The sequence below is a fragment of the Zonotrichia albicollis genome, chromosome 5 (genome assembly GCF_047830755.1).
Source record: "Zonotrichia albicollis isolate bZonAlb1 chromosome 5, bZonAlb1.hap1, whole genome shotgun sequence".
Classification (NCBI taxonomy): domain Eukaryota; kingdom Metazoa; phylum Chordata; class Aves; order Passeriformes; family Passerellidae; genus Zonotrichia; species Zonotrichia albicollis.
Window position 1 is genome coordinate 358348 of NC_133823.1, and position 17620 is coordinate 375967.

Consider the following 17620-nt stretch of genomic DNA (forward strand, 5'->3'; position numbering starts at 1 on the left):
TCGAAGTGTGAATCAAGAACTTTATTTTTTCCCCACATACATTAAAAAAAGTGAATAAACACACAAGACAGCAAGTCAGAGAAAATAAACATATTTACAAGACAGTTATCAATTTTTTTCCATCTTCAGGATCAAGTCATCACAGATTTTTGTTAATTCATCATTTTCTTTAGTCTGTGGAAGAAAGAAAAGAGTGAGTTTCAGGTATGTCCAAGCTATGCTAGAACCTTGTAGTGAGTCCCATTTGCCAGTACATGCAATAGGAAGTTCATTTACATGATAGTGGCTCATGCAAATTTAATGTAAAGGAGAGTCTACAATGCCAAAGATCCCATGGCATCCTTAGGAGTCTCAGGAAATGAGAAATGAAATCCAGTATACTGTTTCTGCTTCTTCCAGAGACATTCCCATAACACATGGAGACCAACTGATCCAGGGAAACAAGGCTTTTGGGGCTCAGCCTTTGTTAGGTACACCAAAACTGAGGACATGGACAATTTAGATTCTAATCTTCATAAGAAGGACTCTGTAAAATGATGCCTTGATACTTTTACTGACATGTGAAAACTTCCAGTTTGTAGAAATTTCCATTTCTTATGGAACAGTTAAACCATTTCAATAAGAACTCTTATAGTGTTACTGTATTTATGACAAGACCAAACCTAGTTCTGTGTTAAATGCTTTGTCTCATCTCTCCAGTTACAGGCCTACTGTTTCCTCTGCTATGCAAACTTCAGCCATAAACCTGAAGACTCACAAGTATGGGTTTTTTCCATAACAGGAATCTGTCAGCATTATCAATTTCTGAGTCTTCAATACTGGCAGCAACAAAAATACAGTAAAACTAAGAGCATGCACTTCCAGTAGTGACTTTTAATCTTCAGAAAGCTTGTTCCTTTGAAGGGTTCCAACAAAGGATATGCCTTCACAAAACATTCTGAGACTTCACCTATTCAATATGAAACAATATGAAGTGCAAGGACTAATGGCCTGAACAACACGTGAGTCACATGCAGTTAAATATGTGCTAACAGCTTACAAGTCATGCTCATGAACAAGCTGAGGCAGACAGTTATTCAAATTTACTCCCAGATTGTGCTCTGCACCATATATAACTGTAATCACCACCTCTTCAGTAACCTCCTGACACAGGAGCCCAGACTGGTTTGGAAATGAACCTTGTGCTCCAAAAGAATCTAAACATACAGACAAGTCCTGACATGACACTTATATCAGGTCTCAATGGTAATTTCCCAAAGCCTAGCAGGAGAGCAGCCATCCCAACCAGCACAGCCAGCAAGGCTCCTCCTAGCCCTGACACCAGGGAGTTCTTAGGCCAAGGCAATAGCTTGGGCAGACTCACCCACGGTGCTGTGACTGACCTTTTGTTCCAGGATCCTCTCCAGAGACTGGATCCTCATCTGCTCCTTGCGCAGAGTGGCTTGCAGTGCTGCAGTCTCGGACTTGGCTTTGCTGCGGACCTGGGCAATTTCCTCATTGGCCCTGAAACAGGCACAACATGGTGTTTACATTCCCCTCAGACAGCACAGCAGAACTCTCAGAATCACACTAGATGCTTGTACTTGAGATTAATTACTAGATGAAGTATATTTAAGCCAGGTTTTGGCACTATTGAACCACATTCTGCAGCTACTGTGAAAACTGTGTGTGCCATTCCTGGTACCTGGCTTTTTTACATAGTACTTACTGCTGCAGCTTTTCTTCAGCATGGGCTTTCAGCGCCTGGTATCTCTGCTCCTCTTTTTTAATTCTAGCCGAGTAATCTTCTACACATTTCTTCAGAACTTCTTCATTCTGACCCAAAACCCAAAGAAGTTCAGTTAGTTGTTTAAGCTAGTAGAGGGAGGAGTTTCCCCACTTGACAATGGGGTTATTTGACTACACCTGAGGGGCAGTATTTGCTCACTGCAGTTCCAGAAACAACTATTAAATCCCACATGCCTATATGGACTAAACTGCTTCCTTTCAACTATCTTAACCTTGCAAACATTTATTCATCATATTTGCCCCCAACAAATTATTCAGTAGCAAACTCTAGTAAAGAAGGCCAACTAAAACAACAGTCACTGATTGGTTTTGTTTGGTTTGCTCCAATTTTTTTAAAATCAGCTTTGTATTAAGTTACAATTGCCACAAGAATAGCTAGAAATCCAACTTCACCAAAGAACCCACAGAAAGATTCAGGCTTTGGACCATGACGTAAAGAAATCCAACACTAACAGCAAGAATGTTACCCTGGTAACTCCATAGCTCACACTATGAACATATTTTATTAGCCATTGTAGGAAGCTGGAAATGTTTGAAACAATTGCTAAGACTCTACTAATTGCAGGTCTCGAATTTAGTAATTGTGTTTCCAAGCAATGTTTATCTCTGTGCCAAAGAAAGGGCTTCTGAACTTAGGGTGGAGAGGGAAGGGACACAAGATGAAGGAAGCCTGCCATGCTAGCAAAGAAGAAACTGAAGTTTTAACAGACACTATACCTGTTTCTAAAACCTAGACTAGCATGAAACTTCTAAGGGATTAGTTTCTGAGTTTTTTAGTAAACAGGGACATTAAAGATAATTGAATGAAAAAAATCTGAAGGCACTTTTTAAAGCACCAACTGAATCAATTTTCATGCATTTCATGGAGTAAGAAACCATAGCTTATCCTCGCTACCTTCTTTCCTCCAGCCTCTGAAGAAGCTGCAGAACAAAGGCTTGACTTTAGCTTTAGAAAAAAGCCATAAGCATCTTAGTAGGGAGCACCTAATAACCTATTATTCTGACTTATAATTGCACATCCTCTCCAGCATCCATTCAACATGGTGTAGGGAAAACAAGCTGCTCTTATGCAGCAGCTGCCACATGAGAGTCTCTATGATTAGCAAAAGAGATGTGCTGCAGCAAGAAAACAGCTCACTTCTGTTTGAAGAAACTTTGCCTTCTAAGATATTATCTTACTTTAAGTCAGTCACTAAATACAACAAATTAGTTTTTTAATAATCTTTAAATAAACAACTTAGCACCTGGTTTTACAGGTAGTCCTTACACTACCTAATTAATGGCTGCTTTAGAAATGACACCATTTCCTCTCCCAAAACAAATGAGATTTAGTGAAGGGTATTATTTGCATTAAATCATCTTACTTTATGGTAACCCTCTAACACCTCTTTCTGTTTCTCAAGTCGTTTGAAGATTTCAGAGAAGGACTTCTCCATAGAGTTCAGATCTGAAATAGCTTGCTGCTTCTCTTCCATCAGCTTCTGTATTTCTTTCCTTGAGGCTTCCTTCTGCTTCTGAGCATCCTCTAGAGAGTGGAGTTAACCCATGATAGTTATTGCTTTAGCATAAAACCAGTTCCATAGTACAGCCAGTAACCCCACACCTTCAATTCTTCCCCTTAGGAAGGTTTCATAACCTGGCCTCTCACCTGTAACCCCAACCCTAACCCTGTAAGGACACCATGTCTGTGCTCTCAAGAAGTCTTTGTATCTTTGTTACATATTGCCTCACACCAAACTTAAAGCCATTCAACACCATGACCATGTGCTTGCCAAAAGCATTTTTTTCTCCTGCTCCACTAGAGTCTACTGTTACAGGAGCCTTGAATGTTGTGATACAAGCAAGGATCCAAAAATATTTTTCATTAAACATACACAACAGCTGGAAGATCTGGAGGAGACTGGGATAACAAGTCAGACTAGCACAGCAGACTTTCAGAAGATGTTTGGGTTAGTACAGCCAAGCTGTTTCCCATGGCCTTAGAGGAGCACAGAAAAGCTGGCTCAGATGTGCCTAATTCAGCTTTGAGCTAAGAAAGTGAACTATACAAGAGCTTCAGTGGATGTCTTTCCTAGTTTTGAAGCCACAAACTTGACTAAAGCAAAAGGCCAAATCCTCCAGCAACAACTTCTAGTGATACCTTGCCACTTAAATGATGCCAGAGAATGAACAATTAAACACAGAGTGCTGACAACTGGATCTGCCAGTTTGAAAAAACCAACAGCTCCAGTGAAGAATCAGAAAAAGTTGTGTTCATGCCTGATTCAAAAAGTCATCATTACCTATCAAGTGATATCATGTCTATGGATATGCATAAAATTGTGAGTCTATCTTGTCTTAAACCTTATGTCCCAGCCCCCCAAGGCACGCCAAGCGTAAATATGGAACTTACCCATAATTTGTGTAATTGTCAGTTCAAATTCAGCAACTATTTTTCTAAAAACCATGAAAAAGAAAAGTTGAACATACATTAGAAAAAGCATCTGGAATAACTAAGTAGATATAAAAGTCAGGACAGATTCATACCCCATTTCTTTGTACTCCGTATGAAGCTTATTATACTTCTGATTCCATTTCTCAATCTCCAGCTCTTTCTCTTGAACCTTTGAGGGTGAAAAGGTAAGCCTTTACTTTTTGCACAACAAGAGATAAAAGATTTGATACTAAAAACAGTCTGAAGGGCAACTTGAAATTAATACAGAGAGAGAAATAAGTTCTAATTTCTTAACACAATCAAAATTGGTATTACAAACTTGACTCAAATAAAATTTAGATTAATACATAGATTTTGCATATATGATTCCCAGCACATTGCTAGTATCTTGTCAAGTGGCAAGATCAGAGTCAACTCAGCTATAACCTCTGAGAGAACACAATGGACCAAGGAACATTCTGGCAAGTGACACACATTTCCCTTATTTACAGGGCAGAAAAAAAAGCACTTCACAAACCTGCTAATATTAACACATGAGAGAACAAACACCAGAAGCCTGTTCAAGACCAAAATGCTGTTTGCAGTAGCTTTTACTCAACACTAAATTAGGCAAAGTGGAAAGGGGGAGGATGAAAAGATGCCTCAATTCATTTGAGAATAATGATAGCTAAACTAAAGCAGAGCTCACAGTAATAGAATTAAGCAGCACAAATACTCTTTGCTAAACACTTTGTGCAAGCTCCGTAACAAGTTAAGAGCTGTAACCACAGAGCTAACTGCACTGTGGGAGGCCTTCAAAGACAAGAGGCTCAAAATACATAAAATAACCTGGAATTCAAAAAAATAAAAGAGAAAGTAGAAGCACATGATTATTGCTAGTTTGCTGGTTTTGTCACAAAACTACACAGTAAACTGTAGTACACTGATTTTTCCGTATTATAGAGCAATCTAATTTTAAATAGATTGCAATATTTCAGGTGACAGGAAGCAGAATACTAGCAGAAATAGAAAGTTCTATTAAGACAAGTAGTGATAGCTAAGCTAGGAAAAAATATTACAAAAGCAAAGGTATGTGAAAATGGAAACAAATTGGAAACTGGCACTTGCAAGCTCAAAACAGGTTCAGTAGACCCCAAAAAAGCAGGCTTCCCCAAGTGCTGTATTTGCCAAGAAGGAAAATGGATTTTCACTTTCCTCCTATTCCTGAATTGTTTCACAGATAGAAAAAAAAAAAAAGTCAGCCTGTCTTCCTTTCAGGTTGATATTCCGGGCATTTTTATTTAAGTGACACAGCTGGAGTCATCCAGTCACACCTACAACAGTGTGTGCAGGTTTAAAGTAGTTCTTTCCAACATGAAAGAGCAGCACTTTACTGATATTACAAGCTTAACCCCCCGCTATTATATATGTTCTTAGTTTTAGATCAATGCAATAAAAGCTGTCCCCTGTCAAAGCTACATTCATTTTGCTGTACTAGACAATATACTGAGTGAAAGTCACCTCCTAAATGACACAAAGTAAAAGTTATTCCTACAAAAGCCACTATTTCTGCACTCTAAAACAAAAGAAGAACTTAAGCAGCAAATAATCACAGGTCATCTTTGTTTGGTGCCCCTAATGCCACTGCCTGCAGTACAGCAGTCAGGAATTTTGGAAGCTCCATCTTTTGCTGAAGTGATACAAGTAGCTTTAAGGATATTTATGCTCAAATGCTCCTCTTACATTATTTAGTGTTTGTAAGGTAACATATCTCAGAAGTCATAATGAATCAAGTACTCCAGTTGTTGAAGTACGTGGATATATAAGTCTTCTTGCACCAGTCAGAAGATGGGCTTTTAAAGGCAATTTCTGCAATTACAGAACAGGCTTAAAATCTTACCAACTACTTCTTCCCTCCTTCACTAATGTTGTTATCCTCTGGAGTGAGCTCCAGACCTCACCTTCACTTTCTCAGCTGGACATGCTCTTATGCATTCAGGTCCCACAAGAAAAGAACTGACATAGCACTGAACTGGCACTACAGCTTTATCTTTTCTTAGGGAAGTTACATAAGTCACTCTCTTCCATTGGCATCAAAATGTATTCCTGCTTCTTGAGTAAGAAGTATCCAGATCACTGATATTAAGCCTAACTATCCCATCTGATAACAGGTGCCTTCTAATAGTGAGTAGATATAAGGCAGAACCTGACTAATAATGAAGCTTGTCCTATATCCCTAAGTGCTAGCTCTAGAAAGTTCTATACCTACAGCACCCATCAAGTCCACAGCAAGCTTTTCGGAATGAGATACTCATGTCAAGTACGATGAGAAACACTTATCCCAGATAATCCAATCAAAAGAACCTTCCAAGGCTATGCCAAGTTCTCCTTTGGAAGGGCCACCATACCTCTCTCTTCACCAGTTCAATAGCTGCATCCATGTCTTTCTGGCTATATTTTAGCACCTCTATAATAGCATCCACAGCAGTGTTTGTAGAAGTAGCAAAAGGGACTGGAGGAACATCATTACTCAGGGAGTCTGGAATTAGGGGATCAGCCTGTAAAGAAAAGAAAAATGCAAAGTTTAAACAGATTCTTCCTGTCATACCACTGATTAGGTGCATGCATGTTATTTGAAGTCAGTGTAACTCAAACACACCAGATACCTGCACAACTTTTAGCATAAAACTTTCTTACCTTGAAGCTGACCACATAGCTCTAAGAAATACCTAAAAGGTAGAACCAAAACCACTATCCACCAATTACACCTATCAGAGAAAGCACATGACATCATGCTGTTCCTCACAAGCAAGAGATCATTTCAGGATGAGCTGCTGCAGGCAAATCTGTTCAAGCTGTAAACCATAGCTGCAAGAGCATACAGCTTCACCTAAGTGCTCTTCATCCCACGAATGCAATTACAAAACAGCTTGCCTTTTGAAGCTTGACTTGCATTTAAAAGGATTGCTTGACTAGAGCATTCTTAAAAAGAGCTCAAATTCCCTTAGACCGTGTGCAATGGCATCAGCTTCCACAAAAAATACTTTTAATACTTAAAATGTTCATCACAAAGTTCAACTTCAATATAAATGAGTATCCAACCTGATTTAAAACAACCATTTAAGTAAACATTTATCAGATTCTGCAATCCCTAAAATACCCGCCTAAGTCGTAAATTCAGAACCTAGTCTATCCCCTTCCTAAACTATCAACATGAAGCCTGATAGCATTCCAGACACCCTTACAGAAGTTGTACATGTCCCCAGAAGATCTAGTCCTTCTGGTTTTTCTTCACTCTCAAGACTCACTAGAGGCCTTCCAGCTTCCTCAGGCACTGTACTTAAATCAGCAACAGGCCTAAAAATGAACAAACATAACACCATTAAATTCAAGTGCTGTCTTTCTTTGCAAAGCTCCTGTACCAGCAGCAGTCAGTCCAGAGGCTGGGCAGTGATTGTCTCCCTGTACCCAGCACTGGTGAAGCCACACCTTGAATCCTGTGTTCCCTTTCAGGCCTCTCACTATAAGGTCATGAGGTGCTGGAGCATGTCCAGAGGAGGGCACAGAGCTGGGGAAGGGTCTGGAGCACAAACCTTATGAGGAACAACTCAGGGGGCTCAGCCTGGAGAAAAGGAGGCTCAGGGGAACCTTCTCACTCTCTACAACCTGAAGGGAGTTTGTAGTGACATGAGGGTCGGTCTCCCAAGGAACAAGTCTGGATGAAAGAACAGCCTCAAATTGCACCAGGGGAGGTTTAGATGGGATATTAGGGGAAATTCTTCACTGAAAGGGTGGTCAACCATTGGAACAGGCAAGTCACCAGACCTGCAGTTATTTAAGAGATGTGTGGATGTTGCACTTGGGGACATGGTTCAGTGGGGAACTTCGCAATGCTGGGTTAACTGTTGGACTTGACAATCTGAAAAATCTTTTCCAAGCTAAACAACTCTGATTTTATGTAAAGTCAATACCTACCCAGGCTGAGATGGAGCTGTGATGATACTCTCACTTAATTCAATAGTACCATAAACTGGTTTTCTTGGACTGTCTCTCAACAGAGGGTCAAACTTCAAATACAGCGACTGTTTCCTCAAGGCTGATTCTTTGAACTGAAGGCGGGAAAGAGGCATAAACTGACAGATCTGCTTCAGAGCTCAAACACACAAATAATCCTCTGAAGAGTGGGTGAGCCTATTCTTCAGTGGCCAGAGCACTGTTCTCAGGAGGAAAATTACATAAGAGAACTCCATGCCCACATGCCTAAGTCCTTATGTCATATGAAGAGAGCTCAATCTGCTCACAGACTGAATCAAAAGAGCAAACATTAATGAACTATTCCCAACCAGAAGGCACAGGGAAATAGTATTATAAGCTGAAAAAACAGTGTATGCCATTTTCTCTTCACTTATAAATCATATGGACAAACACAGCATGACTAAATCAACTTCAATTCAGTGCATTCACTGCTCAGATATTCTCCTGCTTGGGTCCAGAGTAATAGTAAGAATAACTAAACTAATTAAAACATGACAAGCCTCACTTAGAGACAGATTTTCTGAAACTGGCTGTAAAGCAAAAGAGCTTAGAAAAACTTTCTAAAACAATGATCCTGCACTTTTAAAGCATCATCTTCTAGCAGTTTTGGCCAGAAGTGAAACATCATTCACCTCAGTTTCAGTGCTATAAAAGAAAAATAACACCTCTGCACACTGACAGCCAGAGACCTTTGATTTTTAGTTAAATTGCTTATAACTACATTTCCTTGCACCATCACCCCTTCCCCAGCCTTGTCATCACATTCCTTTGGAATACCTGACAATTTCTGTGGACAATTCCAAGTGAAGTTAATTCATTAAAACATTTAAGGCTTGACACTTTCATCTTTGCTTTCCTCACCACACTGACAGGAAGGTAAACAAAATATTTAACATCATACTTACTGATGAAGACCCAAACTGTTCCAGATAGTCTATGCCCATTCCAAAAACTGGAAAATGAAGAAACAATACAATGAAGATGCAATACTGCCAAATTGTTCTAGCACAGACACAAACAAACACATGTGCATAAAACCCCTGCTCTCAGTCTCAACTTCTAGCTCTTCATTGGTTAAAATGACTTTCTATCCAGACCTGAAAAAAGCAAAGATCTCTAAGCTATGCAAACTTAGAACTTCCATTTGTTCCCAAGCACTTGTAGGAACACATAGGGTTTAACGCACAGTTGAAGGACTGTTGTTCTACAGCTAAAGCAACAACTCCGATATTCTGTTACACACAAGGCCCCACGAAAGAGCAAGATTGTCAATCTCACCACTAAAATTAGCACACAGCTCAGATTTGAAGGATAAGTTATAACCATTTCCCAAATCAGTGATTCCACTCCAGTGTGAAGGTTAAATGACAGAGTGCACTGCAGCCAAACCGTTTGCTTATCCTTCCACACAATGCTCCTACCAGGAATAGCCCTTGCAAGTAGTTAAATCACAGCCATGTAGGAAGCTCTCAAGACAAGCATCCTTGTCAGGAAGATCACTCAGCACTCCTGGTTTCATACTGTGGTGTAAGGCCTGCAGTAACCTACAAGTCTCACAAACACAGGTGTACAGCTCTCAAGCTCTCAGTTTACAAAGCCCTTAACACCAGGAATTATTTTAAGGGAGCAATTTTTCAGCCCAGAAACTGCCACTGATAAAAAGACAGCTTTTGTACCAGCCTAAATTTGATCCTCACAGACCACTGAATTCTAATAGCCAGCTTTCTCAACTTAGCTTAAACCAGAGGAAGTTAGAAATAGGCTTAGATACATTTCCCAGCACTGCTAGTCTTCGTGGGGTCTGGAGTCCTTTCAGAAGGCAAAATGAGAGAAAATACTATCCATAATAGAACTTAAGTAGAAAATCATCTATACACTGAAACAATACATTTTCAGTCTGTCTAAAAGAAACGCCCTTACCTTCTGATGATGGTCTGAAGAGCTCTTCAGGTTCAGCACCAGCTGTCTCATTTGCTGTGCCTTCAATTCCAGGGGAACTAGGTTTAATTTCTTCTGCAGACATTGACTTTTTTCCGCTGTCAGTAGAGACCAAATTATGTTGAGAGGAAGCAACCTTAGCTGGAGATCTTTTAGATGGGCTTATTTGCTTCTGCTGCTAAGAAAAACAAAATCCTTTTAATTGTTAAAATAATTATTTTTAAATGCAATGAGAATAATTTTAATGATCTAATTGGTTTGTCATAAACTAACTGGGTAGCCAGTATAAAAAAACAAGAATTCACAGGCATAAAAATTAAACTACCAGCGGTGAGCACAGCTCAGGAGCCACTTTTCTAGAAGCCACACCTTTATGTTTGTCCTTACATGCAATTGCTGATCAAAAAAGATACTAAATACCAAGGTACCAATTTGCACAGGTCTGCACAGCTGGCATTCCTTCTAGAGCTGCTGAAGATGCAAAAACCCACTAATTCTCAGACAAAATATCAGAAAAAGCTTTCATAAGATTAAGTTTTAAGCCAGAGAATTCTGTTTCATGGAACAACTTTGTAAGATCTGTCTGTCTTTCCTATGCCTTACCACTTCTCTTTTTCCTGGAAGTTCAGTTTCTGCTCGACATCCCGGCTTCTCTCCTTGAACTTTTGGCACATCTTCTACCACACTCTGCTCAACAATTTCCCTAAAGAAAACAAACAAACAAAAATATCAATATTTACATAACACAGTTCACATTCTGTATTATCAGATGAACTGAACAAAGGTAGCTTCTTTGAGAGATTCTACTGCAACAGCACAGGAAAGTTTAAAGATGGTGGGTATGTAAATTCACTGTCTTGCCTGGTGACAACTTAGGTGACAGAAAGCTCTCCCACCATGAGAAGTAATGTTTCCTGGGAAGCAGAAAGTCACAGCAGCATCATTTATTTCTATTCACTTAACACTGCTCTCTTATTTTCATTTGTTAGGCCCATTGCTTTTTTTAAGTTAAAGATAGGCTCTTTGTTTAATTAAGAACAGAATTACAAGCAGCCTGCTCCCCATTCCATGGCAAAGTTGTGATTATTGGTTTGAACTTCATTAAGGAAGTCCAATGCTCCACTTATGCTGTCAGCAGTAAGTAAACTTTTCACCTTGGTAAACACTAACTGATCATGTTACACAGGGAGCAAGAGTGCAAACACTTCTGTCAAATGAACAATTTGTGCCAGTCTAGTTCTGGCAAGCACCTGACTGTCTATAGCAACATTAATAACTGGACTTTCTAGGAAAGTTAACAGCATATTCCATCACCAAGTAAAAAGTCTGCGTGCTGCCAAGAAAAATGCAGCTTCAGAACCAGATCTTTTTACTAGAGATAGCATTTAGATACAAAGAACATGCACAGAAGAAACAGCAGAGTTCAGCAGAGAACAAAACTGCCTGATCCCTTCCCATGCTGCACCATGCACAACACTGCTGCCTACTTCCCCGTTTTATTTACAGACAGTAGCAGTCTGATTCTCCACACTTTAATCTTGGAGAAGCGGGGAAAGCACCTCTTGAACAATGCTCTTTCCACCTAAGCCTGTTCTCTCCCATTCTCCCAGACTTAAGAACACCTTTTGCCTAAAGATAGTCATCTCAGGAGTTTCCTTCCCCAATTATGAACTTTCCTGTTGCAACATTAATTGTGTTACAGGTTACAACAGACTGTGCCAGCCTGGGAGGGATACTGTCTAAGAAGCAGGAATGGACTCATTTTAGATACTATCTAACTTTGCTCACATGAATTCAAGGTGCTCCTGCATTCAGCCACAGATTCACTTACAGATTTTTGCGTTCTTCTTTCTCAGGCGTTTCACAGGTACTTGGCCTGTTATCCTGCTCCACTGGAAGAGGTTCCTTTCTTGGTGAGGCACTCTCCAGTTCCTCTGGCAGGCAAACTTTCTGAGGGCTGGGTGAGGTGGAGATTTTAGAGCCTCCTCCAAATGGATTGAAGTTTGGATCATCAAGTTTATCCCAGTCAAACTGATAAGATGCTTTAGGAATAGGGATTTCATCCTCTACATTACTTTTATTTTGCTCTTCAGTATTCTCTGGTTTTGTTTTGGTAATAGGAACTTTTTTGGAAGGTGGCTTAATTCCAGGTCTTTTACCTAGCTTCTTAGGAGGTGGTTTTCTAGCAGTGGTATTATCAAAGTCAAATTCCAGTTTTACTGGTCCAGCCTTGGTGACATCAGGCTTTTCTGCAGGTTTCTCTGTAGAGACACTTAGCTCTTCATCAGGCTTTGACTCTTGTGCAGAGGCTTGTTCTGCCACTGAAACATCCTGAAGTTTTGATTCCCCAGTTTTGAGAGAGTTGCTCACATCAGAACTACTGGGCCCTAAGCTGCCAGGTGATTGCACAGGAGGTGTAGGTGCCTCTGCTAATACCACTGAATTATCAGCTTGGCTTGCATCTGTGGAAGCACACTTCACACGCTGCTCAGATTCACCAACTGCTTGCTTAGGTGACACCTTGGATTTGTTAGACTCCAGCTCACCCAGTGCAGATTCTTTTCCAGAGATGAGAGCTTTGTCTTCGCTTAAACACTCTGTACTTGCTGTGGTTGAAGCAAAAGGAGCTGCAGCGTCCCGCAGAAGAGAATCATTACTTTTTTCAGTGGTTTTCTCAGAGCTGCTGGATACTTTTACAGGAGACTTTTGCAGATTTCCAGGAGAATGAGGCAACTGTACTGAACTTTGAAAAGGATTGATGTCATTTAAGTTATCAAAATCAAGATTGTAGGAACCTCGACTCTTCACTGGCATCTCATCATCTGGGTAAGCAGCCACACTGACCTTCTCTGGCATTTGTGTATGGCTTGTTTCAGCTGCAGGCTTTTGTTGACATGTGCTGCATTAAAAAAAAGACAGTTACTTTGCAGGCATAGTTTGAAATTAGAAAAATTTGCACAAGTAGATTTGCATGGTCAGAGTAATGAGTTTGGTTTTTTTTTTTTTTTTTGCAATGACAGCTGACAGCAAAATAAAACAGCAAAGATTCAGCTGTCACCTAAACATCCAAGGCTTAAGAGCTCTGGTACTTATGAGACATAGGGAGATCAACCCCTAAAGTTAACCAGTGCTCTTAAGCTACCTGTTCTACACAGCCTTGATACCTTATGCCAGTCATCCCTGGACACTGCTGCACTCAGCACAGCATTTGGACATTGCCATTTGGACACTGCCCTTTCACTAGGCAGTGAAACACTGCTTAGGAGAGCTACTGACAGTCAGCAGCTCAAACACAAACACAGCTTGTGGTACCATCTTCATGCAGATTCATCTGAGTCATGATAGACTCAAGTCTGGGACCAAACAAAGTCATGATTCAGGTCCTCCCACACTAGTCATTACTCTGTCTGGACATTCTGGGAAGTATTTCCCCCCCGAAAACATGCACCACCATTTGATTTTGGAGGGCCTACACACAAAACCAGACCCTGAACTTCAGGCACTCTACATTCTGTACAACAGCAGATGTGACAAGCAGAGCAATACACAAGAAAACACTTCTCTGGTAAGAGAAGGTGCAAGATTTTCTAGGGCAAGATACAGGTTACAGTGTTTATGTACTCACTATTGCTGAATATTCTACAAGTTACTGCTGCCCACTTTATTTCCCCAAACTCCACACAACTTCTGAAAGCTTAGCCTCAGACTACAGAGAGTTACGCCATTACTTCCTGAAAGAGGATTTCCTCCCATTGTTTTGTCCCTCCACAAAGTTATTATTTCTATATGCCATCCTTATCTGCTGCAGAACAGAACATGATTAAAAGGCATTCACTAGAAACTCCACTTTGCTAAACTCGAAAGCAGAGGCGGGAGATAAGAGCTGAAGAAGTTGTTCTCACCCGGTTTGAGCACCTCTTCCCAGCAATAGCTCAGCCCCAGGCTGCGACTACTCGGGTCCCTCCCACTTTCCTTCAGCGTTTAACCTCATAAATGCCAGGCAGGAGCGAGACACCTGCTCGGAACGTCAGTCCAAAGTGACCCCGTTCAGCAACACGGAGCCTTTTCACCGATTTGTTACAAACAAATCCCCACATTTTAAAACTAGAGAGGGCATGTTCAGCACAAGCAGTGCATTGACACAATCGTGCCCTAACTAAAACAATTCGGTGTTGATCCTTCAAACTCACTTGAGCTTCATAAGTACCAAGTCTTTGTTTATTTGTGCAAGCAATGAATTTGGGGCATAAATACCATAACATTATTTAGTTGTGGTGATTAGTTCAGAAATAGCTTTCTGAACTAGACTGTACATGGAAATAAACAGTTGAAGCAAACACATAAACATTGAAGTGTTGCCATCTTTTTGCTGTTCTCCCCCTTCCAACAACAACAACAGGGATCAAATGAAAGTGCTGGGTAGTTAAAAATAAATAAAAAGGTGTATTTGCTTGCAGAAGGCAAAATTAAGACCTGAAACTTCTTGCTGGTGGGAATTACAGGTGTCAGACACCTATACTAGTTTAAAGGGGGGCTAAAAGGCAGTAACAAAATTTGCATTTAATATTGTCACGACTCCCCCAAATTGAAACATTACAGATTTTATGCTCTTCTACAAACAGCTACTATGAGCCACTTTGAGACTCAGGCTGCTAGACTATAAAGGCACATAAACATGTTTACACTTGTGACTGATGGTATATTCACTTTGTGCTGCTAGATTAAAGAAAATCTTCATATCCCCTGGCTCAAGGTGTCAATTCAATCTAACCCTTCAGAAGATTTCTCTTTAGATTTAGTCCTCAAGATACAACAGTACTTAACATACAAGGTAAGATATTTTAAGGCTTAGCTTCAGAATAGTTGTATTCTCACACAGAAACCTTACATCAAGTAGAGAATACAAAACTTTCTTACAGTATCTCTTCTCAAGCTATTTATCCGTACCATTAGTTAACTTAATGAAATCAGTTACAGAGGAGTTAGGAATAAAGTTCAATAATTACTATTACAATCAAGATAAAATTTTCTTAAAAGTATTGACAGTTATCTTTGGAAAAGTTCATGCATTGGTCAATATTAATTTTGTTCATCTTGCATAGTTTATATCTTGTTGTAGAATATTATACTTTAACTATACAGGATTACATTAGGGAAAGTTAACTTGAGCATGCCCCATATGGATAACACTACTCACTCATTATCAGAGGGTGCAAATAAAACATCATCTGCCACATCTTCACGGCAGTCGTCAAGTGCAAAAGCAGCCTGAAGTTTGTCTGTCATTGCAGGACTCAGGATTTTTCTAGTGTGAGGATCTCTTTGAGGAGTTTGAAAGGTTACCTTTGAGAAAGGGGTGGGGGGGGGGAAGAAAAAGGAAAAACATGAGCACAGTACTTCTCAAGCACCAAATAGCACATGCATTCAGTGGCAACTGTCATAGAAGGAGAAAATAGAAATAATACAGAACCAGAAGTTTACCTTCATCGCTTTTCCCCCACTTTTTGGCGGCAAGTTTTCTTTCTGGGACAGGCGGAGAATAGAAGGTCTCCCTGTGGGTTCCGGCGGCGCAAAGAAAAAGTCGCAGTCTTCCGCTGTTAAATCATCCTTAAGGCTTCCTCCATTTTCTCCATTTTCTGCATTTAAAATCTGCAGACTCATTCTAGAACATCAACACACACAGCAGCGCAGCATGAATGAGAGGGTGTGGTCAGCCAGATGCACTTTGAGATAATGGAAGAAGTTGGCAGCCTGGCACTGGCTAGCCAGGACTAACAGCTTCAAAGGGAAAGTTGGAAGCATGGAAAGGCTTCCCAGGGAAAGGCCTGTCTCAGGAGACTCTGGAGGATCTGAAAGCAGCAGTGCACAGCCCCTTGGCTTTTGGTAGGGGCTTGAGAAGCTGATTGTGCCTTCCCCAGCTCACACTCCAGCCTGCCTGTCCTCTAAAGGCAGCTCTGTCACCTGCAGCGCTTCCTCCCTCCCAGCCCCTTCAGCAGCGGCGTTCAGCCGTGTCTCCCGGAACAGGGCACCCGGCTGAGCAACACAACTGCTCCTGCAAGGGCCACATGAGACAGATGGCAATCACCTGTTCACTGCCACGGCCTCGTGACTGCATTGCACACCAGCTAACAGCAGAAACCAATGTGGTTACTTCGGGTGTGTTTGGGATCAGAGTCCCGGATCAAATCAGCCTTTTCCTGCACTGTCTGAGCGTATGCTGCTCTTGTAAAGCACAGAGTACTTAGGAATCCTTTGCAGCAGAGACATTATTGGTATGCAAATGAGAAAAGTATCATTAGAAAGGTACTTCTGAAATATTATTCTTAGACTGGACATGCACAAGCTTTAGTAGATTGTTAAATACTGACCTACCTGTATTAGTGTGAAGGACTTGAAACTAAAGCCTGGGCTGCTACCAAGAATAAGGATGAAAATAAATTAGAAATAGAGAAAAAGCACATTTAAAACACACCAGGCAAGACACCATGTAGTACTTAAACTCTACCTGCTTCTTATTCCCATTGGAGCCATTGCTGTTCTTAAAGGTTTAACAATAACACTCAGGGATGCACAGCTGCTTTTGAAAAAAGAGCTAGACAGAAGGCAAGGAAGATCTAAACATAACCACTGTCCATGAAGGATGACACCTGAGAAGAGCAGTTATTCATCTGGAAAACTGCTATCAAAGCAATTTATTTCACATGAGCTGATATAGTATCTTTTGTCACCTGTGCAAGATAACCAGTATCAAGTGGAAGAGACTCTGGGTTTCTGCAGTGTGTAATCATTCTAAGGGATCTCAAATTGATTTGATTTGACCAAACATGTCATCCTTCGCCCCTTTTTCCATCATATATTCAGGATTAATCTATACATCCATTTGTGTTCAGTGTCAAAGTGGTAACAAGAACACTTGGACTGAAAATTTTATAGTCATGTTTTCAATCTCTTTACCCCTCTGTATTTAAATTTCTTTATAGAAGCCTCCAAACATTTCTGCACATTAATATAGGCATTAATCCTCATGGGAAAATTTGCTTCCTACTCCCCACAGAATTCAGCTGCTTTGTCTGCAAGTCTGACAGCAGCACTTCCAATCAGCAATGGAATGCAAACAATAGCTGCAGATGCAAAGGCATGCAAAGCACGCCAGTATTAGCTATTCCTTCATTCCTTCTTTATTCATCATATTAATGCTTCAGTTCAGGTTGGTTTTTGAATTAAGTATTTTTACATTAACCACTTGTAGAACATGAAGTGAACTTCATTGCTTTCGTTATTCCATCCTAAAATTGAGACAACAGATGAAGCAAATCTTTACAAACTGTATTTTTTACTGTAATTACTTTAGAAGCAAGCCTAGGATGTGGTAAAGTTGTCAGCACCTTCTAAAACAAGCTCCATAAACAGGGGAGGTTTGTTTGGAGACTTTTTCAGCTTTGTCGT

General features: G+C 40.4%; 1 protein-coding gene across 7 annotated transcripts in view; it reads right to left on the bottom strand.

The window, feature by feature from the left end:
* The window catches only part of TACC3 (transforming acidic coiled-coil containing protein 3), a 21310-nt gene continuing 3690 nt past the window's right edge, over positions 1–17620 (bottom strand). For 2 of the 7 annotated variants that reach the window (XM_074540462.1, XM_074540467.1), the window contains exons 2-16: positions 15656–15836; positions 15372–15517; positions 12006–13073; positions 10778–10877; positions 10157–10352; positions 9142–9188; positions 8177–8310; positions 7447–7564; positions 6610–6759; positions 4315–4391; positions 4181–4224; positions 3153–3313; positions 1709–1815; positions 1383–1503; positions 1–174 (exon numbers count right to left, since the gene is read on the bottom strand). In XM_074540462.1, the coding sequence (XP_074396563.1) occupies positions 109–174; positions 1383–1503; positions 1709–1815; positions 3153–3313; positions 4181–4224; positions 4315–4391; positions 6610–6759; positions 7447–7564; positions 8177–8310; positions 9142–9188; positions 10157–10352; positions 10778–10877; positions 12006–13073; positions 15372–15517; positions 15656–15835 (2715 nt within the window). In that variant the 5' untranslated portion in view covers position 15836 and the 3' untranslated portion in view covers positions 1–108. Of the gene's footprint in view, positions 175–1382; positions 1504–1708; positions 1816–3152; positions 3314–4180; positions 4225–4314; positions 4392–6609; positions 6760–7446; positions 7565–8176; positions 8311–9141; positions 9189–10156; positions 10353–10777; positions 10878–12005; positions 13074–14076; positions 14182–15371; positions 15518–15655; positions 15837–17620 lie in introns of those variants that run through there. The other 5 variants (XM_074540465.1, XM_074540463.1, XM_074540464.1 and 2 more) reach the window with 5 other exon arrangements.